The sequence below is a fragment of the Sceloporus occidentalis genome, unplaced genomic scaffold (genome assembly GCF_023333645.1).
Source record: "Sceloporus occidentalis isolate IW3139 unplaced genomic scaffold, rSceOcc1.0.p SCAF_3, whole genome shotgun sequence".
NCBI lineage: Eukaryota > Metazoa > Chordata > Lepidosauria > Squamata > Phrynosomatidae > Sceloporus > Sceloporus occidentalis.
The window spans coordinates 74,423,145-74,434,560 of NW_028316983.1; the positions used below are offsets into that span (position 1 = coordinate 74,423,145).

The 11,416-nt window shown below is 43.5% G+C and overlaps 1 protein-coding gene across 4 annotated transcripts in view; it reads right to left on the reverse strand.

Annotated features, from left to right (window-relative positions):
- LOC149316232 (uncharacterized) overlaps positions 1 to 3,948 on the reverse strand; it is a 46,105-nt gene extending 42,157 nt beyond the window's left edge. The window contains exons 1-2 of one of the 4 annotated variants that reach the window (XM_089518640.1): positions 3,724 to 3,948; positions 1,966 to 2,668 (exon numbers count right to left, since the gene is read on the reverse strand). In XM_089518640.1, coding sequence (XP_089374766.1) covers positions 1,966 to 2,356 — 391 coding nt within the window. In that variant the 5' untranslated portion in view covers positions 2,357 to 2,668; positions 3,724 to 3,948. The other 3 variants (XM_089518639.1, XM_089518642.1, XM_089518641.1) reach the window with 3 other exon arrangements.
- Positions 3,949 to 11,416: the final 7,468 nt, after the last annotated feature.

Sequence of the window (11,416 nt, forward strand, 5' to 3'; positions counted from 1 at the left end):
AAATGATTTTAAGGCAAATTCCTCCATTTTTTTAAAAAAATGTAAACTCCAGTAGTCTCCTAGATTTCCCTCCACCCTTAGGGGGAAAATGCACAGATATATGAGAAGACATAAATGAGGGCACTTTCAAGGTAGAAGGAATCACACAAGTTTGATCAAGCAAATTTACCAAATGGTCTCTTACAATATGTTTTAAAAGGATGAAATCCCATGCATACTTTTGCTGGGTGTAAAATACGCAAAACAAGCTGAGTGCCCTGGAGATGTTGAAAGTGCACAGTGTGTGGTGATTTTTGCACTCTTCAAAAAAAGCATTTCAGCTTCCCTCACAACAGTAATTCTGGTACTTATATTTCAGGTTAATGTTCCTTGCTGGCACATGAAATACTCAGCATATGACTGTTACTGGTAGGAGAAGTCATCTGAAGTTCTCATGTGTTATTTCCCCTTATTTGTAAGTTGACTTAGCATGTAGGAATGCCAAGTACTCACTCAGTGGAGATTAGAGTCCTATATTTGTAATGGATCTAGTAATCATGTTTCAGAAACCTGTTTCAGAAACCTACTCTCTGAAATACAATATTGATGAACATTAAGATTATTCTCACTATTACAACAGTCAAACATGTTTATCTGTACATGAATATTTTCACCATATTCAATCAGCTGTACATAAATCTTAATATTTTTCTATTTTTTCAGACCTGCGCTGACTGAAATGTGTCTCAGTTATATCACTGCAAACACAGAATGATTCATCTTTGTTCTACAAATGTTGTTCTAGCAATTAATCTCCTCTCCTGTTTAAAGTTTGTACATGACTATAATATCTGTCCTTCAAGATGCAGAGTACATTTCAACAACACAGAAATGTATGCTGTGTCATTTTAATTTGTAAAGGTCTTAAAGTTAAATGGCAAGACAGAACATATACTTAGCAAAACAGCAACAGTAGCTGCTGTACCAAAAATAATAAAATAAATCATTTGGTTGAATAAATTTGGACAAATGGGATATACTTATAAGAGGATAGCAAAGTTTTGTGTGGCAAATATTTGGATGAAGACACAGTCTTCCTTACTAACCTGAATTATTGCTTATGAGCAGTTAGAAAATTATATATTATGATTTAGCCCCTTGCTTTACTTTGGGTCCATTTTCTGATAAGGTCATACATACATAGTAGATCCAGATACAAGTCAATGTAGAAATTGAAATGAATATCATCCTGTTCTGAATTTGATGCTTTTTTGATGTTTTCCCACACAACAACAGGAAAGTGCTTTTGAGCATTAGTGTAAGTATGTAAACTGGGACAGAAAATTAAACAGCAATTTTGAAATTTAATTTTAAAATTATTTAAGACTGTAAACTCTTAACAGCATGGACCTCTCCTTTAAAAAAATAAAAGAAGTCATATACAAAAAGTATAAGATTACTTGATGGTACCATTTAAATTAATAAGGACTACTACATCCAGCACTGTTTACAGCACAATCTGCTCTATCTATCTAGAATTAAGTCAGTCCCATTAAGTTTAATGGAAGTTGTTGTTGTTGCTGCTGCCGCTGTGTGCCTTCATGTCATTTCTGACTTATGGCAACCCTAAGGGAAACCTATCACAGAGTTTTCTTGGCAATATTTGTTCATGATTTGCCCATGCCTTCCCCTGAGGCTGAGAGAACATGACTTGCCCAAGGTCACCCAGTGGTTTCCATGGCCAAGCAGGGATTTCTCTGGAAACGTATCCTAATGCTCAGACCACTACATCATACAGTATGAGAGGGTGGAAGTTACTCACAGGTAAAGTCTCATAGGATTCAAGTGTTCCTTGTGGAAAATGGCTACATCAACGAACCATGCACATGGTCCAATTACCTCCCAAATCCACCAAATAGTGATACTTTTCTTGGGCCAACCAGTAAAGTGAACAGTGCAGAGGAATGTATGTACTTTGACACTCACCTATCAGATCATGGATAAGATCCTTGATGAGATGGCCAACGATGGCATAAGCCACTGCCACCACCACCAGGGCTGCCATGAGAAGGTAGAGCACCGCCTTGGGCAAGGGGATCGCATCCCTGGGAGGGGGCTTGTACTCCTTGTAGAGCTGATCAGGGTCTGAATAAGAGTACTGGAAAAGGTGGTCCAGGCCAGTGGTGAAGTTGCTGGAATTCATGGACTGGCTGTTGTCCACGTAGCCCTCCTTTTCAGGGTCCTGAAGGACGCTCACCACAGAGCTGGTGGTGGCTTCGACTTGCTGCACCAAACTGAGGGTCTTGTTGACACTGGGGAGGATCTGGGAGAGGAAGGTGCTCCAATCTTTAATTGCACTGATATTGCAAATGATCATAGTGGCAAGAAGAAGAAGAAACAGGGGGAAAGGATGAATCTCCACCCAAACTGGGAGATTTCAGACAAGGTGGCCTGTCAGTGTCCTTTTCTCCTTTGCGAACAGACAGCATTCGTGTAAACTGAGGAGAGTCCATCCCACCAAGAGGGTTTTGTCATTCACTCGTTACATGATGGTGCACTTGGACTCACATTGTCCTCTCAAGTGATGAAGGGCTACAGCTCCAAGTCTAAAATAAGGAACAGCCTCTGGATGAGAAGCAGGGGGGTCCTTCCCACTTGGTCATGAAGCTTTTCCTGGTTTTCTTCCTTCCTAAAGGAAGGAGGATGAAAAGAGAAAAGTTGGCTGCTGGCTTCTATCATTTGGAGACGAATCTGACTCCCCTCTTTTGCCAGTCTCTGAAGAAACACCTGCAAGGAAAGGCAAAGGCAAGCACAAAGCCAGTTGTTAACCCAGGCATGCCTCCCAAATCTGAGAATTTCTCCCCACTGGAGCTTGCTTGCTTGCTTGCTTATTTATTTATTTATTTATTTATTTATTATTTCTATGCTGCCTTTCTCCCAGAAAGGGATCCAAGGTGGCTCACAGATAAAAATTCTAACAAACATTACAACAAGCTAATTAAAAACATCAGCTAAAAACAATATAAAATTACAAACATTAAAACCACATTAAAACTACAATACCCACCCCATATAACAAACACCCCATGTAAAATCCATCCCATGATTACACATTAAAAGCCTGCCTGAATAAAACTATTTTTGGATCTGCGTACAAACCACTGACTCCATGGTTCTCTTCTAGTTGGGCCAGCCTGACAGGACTCAAGCCATGGTTTTATTTAGTGCCCTTGGTGAACTGGGCACTGCCCAAAACAGACACACTGTCTCAGCCCACTGCAAATGGAAAATCTGAATCCTGGCCAAGCTCCCACCCACACCCCAAATGACAAACCTCATTTCTTTCCTCAACTTCTGACAAAGGATAAAGGGTTTTGTCCGCAGCCCTTGCGGGAACTTCTTCCCCTGTGCAGGGGGAGTGCCGTCAAATGGAGGACAATCCAGATAAACCTAAATATGCTAAAAGCACCCTTATGGAGAGAAAATCCCTGCTTATTAGTTAGGCTCAAAATGGAGTTTCGAATTCCTCCTGGACAGAAAGTTGTCATCTAGGACACAATCATAGACTCATTGGAAGAGACCCCAAGGGCCATCCAGTCCAACCCCATTTTGCCATGCAGGAACTCACAATCAAAGCATCCCCGTTTGATAGATGCCCATTCAGCCTCTGTTAAAGACCTCCAAAGGAGGAGACTCCACCACCCTCCAAGGCAATAGCATATTCCACTGTCCAACAGCTCTTACTGTCAGCTCTTCCTCCTAATGTTGAGGTGGTCTCTCTTTGCTTCTTGTTGGGGGTCCTAGTCTCTGGATGGAGATGTTCGGGAGAAGGAGGACGCCTGGTTGCCCTGCACCTGTGGGATCTTTCTCCAAACGCCTCTCCACCGTCCTTTCTTTGCAGAGGACAACCCCGGAGCGGAGTAGCAGGCACCTACCGAGAAGAAAAACGCCTCTTTCCCACCCAGGGCATCTCTGCCGGGGAAGGCTGAGAAGGATCAACCTGCCCTGGCTTCCCCGGCGACCTCAGGAGGAGCAAGCCAGCAAGCCAGCCAGCCAGCCAGGAGGCGGTCTCTGGCTGGCCGGCGTCAGGAGGCGATCGTTGCCTCTCAGGAGAGCTCCCTCTCCCCTTTGCTCTCGCCAGGCGGCATCCCCGAGGCGCGGAGCTGGCCAAGGTGCTGAAGGGAGGAAGTCCCCAGACCCTTATACTCCAATCTCAGGGATAGGGCTGGGGTGGGAGAATAAAAAAATAAAATAAAAATCAAGCAGTGACATATCATCAGGTTCTTCCCCTCCTCCTCTGTCTTCTAATCCTTCCAGCTATTCTTTCCCTGCCAGGGCATAGGGCTAGTTGGGTAGGATCCATGCCAAGGATGCAGACGATGACCTCTTCATCTTGGGCCACAGATCCTTCCTATATGAGGAAGACCCAGCAGGATCAGAGTATCCTAGAGTTGGAAGATACACCCAAGGGCCATCCAGTCCAACCCCCCTGACATGCAGGAACTCTCAATCAAAGCATTCCTGACAGATGGCTATCCAGCCTCTGCTTAAAGATCTCTCCAGGGAAGGAGACTCCAATACACTCTAATGGAGTGTGTCCCACTGTCGAACAGCTCTTACTGTCAGGACGTTCCTCCTAATGTTGAGCTGGAATCTCTTTTCCTGTAGCTTGCATCCATTGTTCCATGTTCTATTCTCGGGAGCAGCAGAAAACAAGCTTGCTCCATCTATATCCTTCTCTGTTGTGGTCTGAGGGTTGCAATAGGACACTGGGAGACAAGGGTTGGAATCCCAGCTCAGCTAAGGAAACCCACTGGGTGGCCCTGGGCAGGTCACACTCTCTCAACCTCAGAGGATAGCAACAGCAAGTACATTTGTATACTACTTAGCAGTGAACTAGCTCTCCCGCAGCAGTTTACAATGTGTAAGCCAATTTCCCCCAAGAAGCTGGGTACTCATTTTACCAACCAAGGATGGAAGGCTGAGTGGACCCTAGGATTGAACTTACAACATTGTGGCTGCAATACTGGCATTTAATCACTGCACCACCAAGGATCCCAGCTATCTCTCAGGATGGCAATGGCAACCTTCCTCTGAAGAAACTTGACAAGAAAACCCCAGGATAGGGTTGCCTTAGGGTCGCCTTTTGTTGGAAATGACTCAAAGGCACACAACAACAGCAACAAGAATAACAAGGTTATACTCAAACATAGGTTGGATACAGGGGATTAGATCATCTCAGACAGGTCACTAGCTGGCCAGAGGGAAGCATATATGAGGAATTCCCACCTAAGGTCTGGGAGTGATTTATCTCCTTCTCTGTAGTGGTCTGAGGACTGAACTAGGAGACTTGAAGACCAGGGATCAAATCTCAGCTCAGCCATGGAAACCCACTGTGTGACCTTCAGCAAGTCACAATTTCTCAGCTTCAGAAGATGGCAACAGCAAATCCTCTTGAACAAAAAAAGCCCATGAAAAGCTTTAGGGTCACCATTAGTCAGAAACGACTTGAAGGCATGCAACAACAAAGTATATACACAAACAACAGGCTAGATAAAGACGACTGGATCTTCATCTGGTGCAGGTCACTAGCTGGCCACAAATCCTTCAGGGACTATATATGAAGAACACCATGAAGGAATTATCTCCTGCTTTGTACAGCAAAGAGCTTCTCCTTGGGTGACAAGTCGGTCATTTAGACTTTGGCCCCTTCAATTGTCAAGTTTGGGAAAGAGGAATTTGGACCAGCTCTTAGAAGAGTAAAGAAGAGTGCTAACACTGTGATTCTGTTGGTGTTAACTTGGGAGAAATATCTGTTGAAGATCAGGGAAGGTTACTTTTGGACTACAACCTCCAGAATCCTCCAGCCAGCATAGATTATGAGAGTTGTATCACAGAAAGACAACACACAGACACTCTGGCTTGAATTTAGCTGTACATAATGTCTGGTCCCACCAGGTAAATGCACATGAGACTGGATTGCAACTGGCAATACTTCACACTTAACAAGTTCTTTTGAGTGATCTGAGCACTTGCCCAGTGTTTACAAGAACTGCAAGGAAGGTATTATGATTCCTTTTCCAGAAGATGGGGTGGGGCTCAGACAGAGCAGATTTCCAAAGCTTCCAGAGAAGTTCATGGGACAACAACATTTGAATTGGGGGCCTCCTTATTCATAGGCCACACCACCCATTGGCTTATGCCAGTTGGAGTCTAAACTAGCACCCACTAGAGAGGTGAACTAAGACAATTGTCCCCCATAAGAATTCCAGCCCCCCTACTGAAATTTGCCTTCAGTCTCTAAATTTCTAGAATTGCACTAACTTAAAATTTTATTTGAACATTTAGAGATACAGCTGAAGCAGCTGAAGAAAAGTCAAAATTACCAACAGAATGTCAAATACAGAAAATAGAAAAGTTCTAGCAAATAGAAATATATGCTAGAAATATAGGGACCAGAGGGATACTTTATTGGGGGTCAAAATGCTTATGGGGGGGGATATTTTTTCCCACTCAATGTGGCTACAACCATGGTACCCACTGCATAATAAATGTCTCAGCATGGAAAGTGATAAGGTTTTTGTTTTCTGACATTTCCATACTGTGGTACAGTTTGCATTGCACAGAACTGAGTAAACAAATGAGACTGAAACTCTCTTAATTCACCAGCCCAACAAAATCCCAAATGGATCTCAACTTCAAGTAGAAAGCAGGTGGACTGTATAAAATTATTGCATAGCGAACATTAAGAGATGACTCTAAGCCCTATTATTCTGATGAATGAGTGTACAGGGGTTGGATTGGGAGTCACCACTACACTGAATCATTAGCAAATCTGGAAGTATAACTACTTCTTTCCACCTTCAGATGAGAGACAGTATGGCATAGTTGCTTGAGTGTTGTTCTACAACTCTGTAGACCAGGGTTCAATTCCCAGCTTGGCCATGAAACACACTGGGTGACCTTGGGCAAGTCACATGCTCTAAGCCTCAGGAGAAGGCAATGTCAAACCTCTGAACAACTCTTGCCAAGAAAACCCCATGATAGGTTCACCTTAGAGTCACCATAAGATGCAATTAATTGAAGGCACACAACAACAACAATCCATCCTCAGGGTGGGTTTTTTTTTTGTTTGTTTGTTTTGCAAACTGTGCAAGAAAAGGGATTCTACTTAAACATTAGAAAGAACTTTCTGAGGGCAGCAGCAGTGCAGCAGTAGAATAGACTGCCTTGGATGCTAAAGGACTTTCCATCGTTGAAGGTCTTTAAAGAGAGTTTAGCTGACCACCTCTCAGGAATGTGTATTCCTGCTTAGAAGGGGGGGGGTGCTCTAGATGACCCTTAAGTACCTTCCAACATTTATTCTATTACTGGTGGTCTTAATTTGAGCCAGAGCTTTCTTGCTCACAGCACACAAACCCTTTGAGGACTAAGTCCCATCTCTGGTGCATGTGACACAATGACCAAGACGTAAGTACCTTAAGGTGAGTTCAGTTTGTATTTCCATCATTACCAATTTCTCAGTTCCACTTGTCTTGGATTAGGGACACAGAAGAGAGCAGTTTTCTGGCTGACTAGTAACCTTTAACATGTTTTTGTATGAGCATATGTTGGGCAAATTCTGGAATCTGCAGAATTCCCTAAGAAATGTGGTACTGTGGGTGGGTGCTGAACCAGGCAAAGAAGGGGTTTATTTACAGGCAAAGATTACTGTTGATCAAAAGGAGCTCTCCCAAGAGAAGCACAGACATGCCAGAGCATGTCATTCTCAAATGGGACCACTTTATTGATTACATCAAGGTTTTTTAAACTTCAGGTCAGTATGAGCTCATGGGAATCAACCACGCATGAGCATAAGCAGCTTATGCCAATTAATATGGATACAGACGGCATTCTGATCAGCTGAAAGGTACAGCGAACAAGCTAAAAATGTTGTCTTTAGAAAACAATGAGGGTCTGTAGAGCTAGTTGCTGGGAAATCAGCCAGATAAGAGGAATTTGCCCATTTGACTCTCTGATGGCAGTGCATTTGATCATTTGATTCTCTTATTCTAATTGTAAATTCTATAAATTGGATTTAAGTGAAGTTAAATCTTAATTCAGTTCGCTGTACAGTGTCCTGATTCTTGACTATAGACTAACATGGAGGAAACAAGTTTAAATCTAGTTCTTCCCTTCAGCCTACACATACTGTAGGTATCTCAGCATAAAGAAGGATAGCCCCACCTGTCTTAATGGTTCATTCCATTCTTATTATTCTAAATCAAGCAACTGATGTAATTATTTTAATTGTTGATTTTTTATTAATTTTAATGTTGGGAGAGTTTAGGGGTTAATGCAACTTTTTATTGTGTTTTTGTAATTTTTTATGCTGTAATCCTGCCTCGACCTGCAGGGAGAGGTGGGAAATATAAATAAATTATATTATGATTATGATTATATCCCTCTACTGCCTATACCAGAGGGTTTCCATTCTTTATTTGAAAGTTTCACCCTTTATTCCACCACTGTGCACAACATGTGTGGGGCTTTCCAGTCCAGAAATCACACCAGTGCCACCAACTGTGAGAGTTCTCTCAGACAATCCCACCCTGTGGCCAAATGCATGGGTTTTATATACTTAGCCCATCAAATGGGAAAACTTCATGTATTCACTACAAAACTCAGTGTAACGGCTTTCCCTGATCTCTACTGCTGCTACACATAAGGACTTCCTCCTGTCCCTTTTGTGTAACACCAGTTGTGGAGTCAGTCTAAATGCCCTCAAAGGTCCTATGGCCATTTATACTACTTTTCTCCCTAACAAGAAACCATCCTTCCACCTTCAATGCTACCACCACACAAACCTTGTCTGAAACCCATCTCTCAGAATGACAGCAATCCCAGAGGCCAAAAGTGTATAAAAACAAAAACAAAAATTTTATTTGCAAAAGTTAAAAATAAAACATTGGATTATTTATGTACAGCCTTGGAAACATCACACTCTCTCCTCTCAGCATAAACCAGACCCCTGTGAATCATTAAACCCAAACTCATTGCTCTCATTCCAACCGTAGTCTTATCTCAAACCCAGAGCCATCTCAAACACACTTCCCAGCTGCTGTCTTCTCACACCCCAGACTAAACTGAAGTTTTACTGACATTATTTGGTCAGATCTATGGACTTGCCATCTGTGGATTTGAGTAAATGCGGATGGCAGGCCCTCATTGTCCCCAATGGTGGCGCACATGCAGCTGTGTCGCCATTGGGAATGAAAGTCTCTCCCTCCCTCCTTCCTTCCCTTCGTCCTCCTCCCTCCCTTACTTCTTCCTTCCTTTGAAGCTTCTGCCCCAACTTGGCTTTGGGGGTGGAATCTGGCTCCCAATCAGCCGGGGCTGAGACCATGGCTGGGGTTGGGGCCATGGCCGGGGCCAAGGCTTGAGTCTCAGGGCCCCTATCCCCAGGCCCAGCACCCAGGATGGAGCCTCTGGGCTCTGAAACCAAGCCTGGCCCTTGCCCTGGCTCCCTCTGGCCAACAGGTTCTTGGGTCTCAGAGCCCAGAGACTCTGTCCCAGGTGCTGGGCCTGGGGACAGGGGCTCTGAGACTCAAACTTTGGCCCCAGTTGTGGCCCAGCCCCAGCTGACTGAGAGCCAGACTCGGCCCCCAAAGCCAAGCTGGGGCAAAGGTGTGGATATCGAGGGCCCACTGTATATCCTTTGACTTCTTTTGCTACATCTCTCCTCACTATTAATGCCACCTCGTTTCTTCTTAGATTTTCATCTCCTAAGTAAAACACTGTGTACCATTGCCATTGTCACTGAAAGATTCTCCACCAATGTCACCCCCACTACTGCTGCTGACCAGTACCTGTTTGGCACATTTAGTCTGGCTCTACAGCAAAAGCTTGTCTGGCATGGGAGACCCTATTAACAGTGCTGCTGCCAGCAGCATAGCCTCTTATCTCACAGAAGCATGCAGTCCCACCACTGGGATAAGGTAGTGGGGCTCCACTAGCACCTCGCTAAAGTACAAGCCCAGGATACCATAGGATATAGATATAGCAGTTAAATTAGAATCATAGTATTATCATTGTGTAGTACAAAAGGGCCTCTCTTGTGGTGACAGATTCACATCTGATGAATCTGTCTCACCATTGGGATTATTGGATGAAACCCTCAGAAAGAGTTGTAGTAACATCAGGTACTATGCTTATCCTGTACAGGATCAGTTTCCTCATCTTCTGATTAGATTAGGTGAGGCAGAAAATTGGATTGCTGTTTCCATTTGATAGATTGGACATTATGCAGTCAATTTCCAAATACAACTTCCTGGCTAGCCATTGTGATTATGATGGAGAACCTATGATCTTTGTATTCAATGGTAATTTAGCCTTGGAGCTCGGAGTTAAAACAACTTTTCCACAGGTGATGACATTATGGATATATATTCTGTAAAGGCTTGCCCAGATATTGTGCCCTTCTAGGAAGATCTTGGCACAAGCTACCTGATGGTACTTTGGCTTGAGAAGAGCACTGCAGCCATTCCTTGGAACAAGCAGGCTTGGCTGTAACAAGGGAACAGCAGAACAGGGACATCACCAGTGCATGAAAACAGGTGTATTACTCATGAAGATTAATAACCTCTAGTGTGAGTTGGAGTTGCCTCTACATCCTTGGTATTGCCATGGGATGTAGGTATTAATAAGGAGAAACTGATGCATCCAGGTCCAGATGGATTATTCATTCATCTGTTTTCTTCCACTTCCACAGGAATAAACACCTATCTTTGGTTTGGTTTCTGTCTTGGTCTTAATATGTAGAAAATCGTTGTTCTTTACTGTGTAGCATAAAGTGATATCCGCTTTACTTTGTGGTTGTATGCCTTCAAATGTCCAATTTCTGACTTAAGGGAACCCTAAAGGAAGCCTATCACAAGGTTATCTGGGGATGAGAGTGTGTGACTAGCCCACGGTCACCCAGTGGGTGTCCATGGTTGAGTGAGGAATCAAACTTTGGTCTCCAGGGTTGTAGTCCAACACTCAAACCATTACACTACCTTGGCTCTCCTGGTTTACTACTTGACCATTCCTGGGCCTATAAAAGCTGAGGGAGAGGGAAACATGGCAAAATTGTCCCCCATTGTCAAAAGCCATTTACAGTTTTAAAATGTAACATTCAGTGTGGGAGTGCAGGCATGAGTGTCTAGTAAGAATTTTGTGGAGATCCTGGGTCTCAAAATAGCTGCCCATCCCTGCTGTATATAAATATACCAACTTTTTGGGCCACCAGTGATGCCAGTAAAGGAGTTTCTTCCCAGTGCTGCTTGAGGGGAGATTTTCTTCAGGACTACGGGAGGGAAGGAGAAGTTTAAGTCCCTCTTTTCCTGCCTACTATGATAGTGATGATTATTGTACATCCTATCAGTGGATGCTATTTACATTTTTAAAAATGTGCACA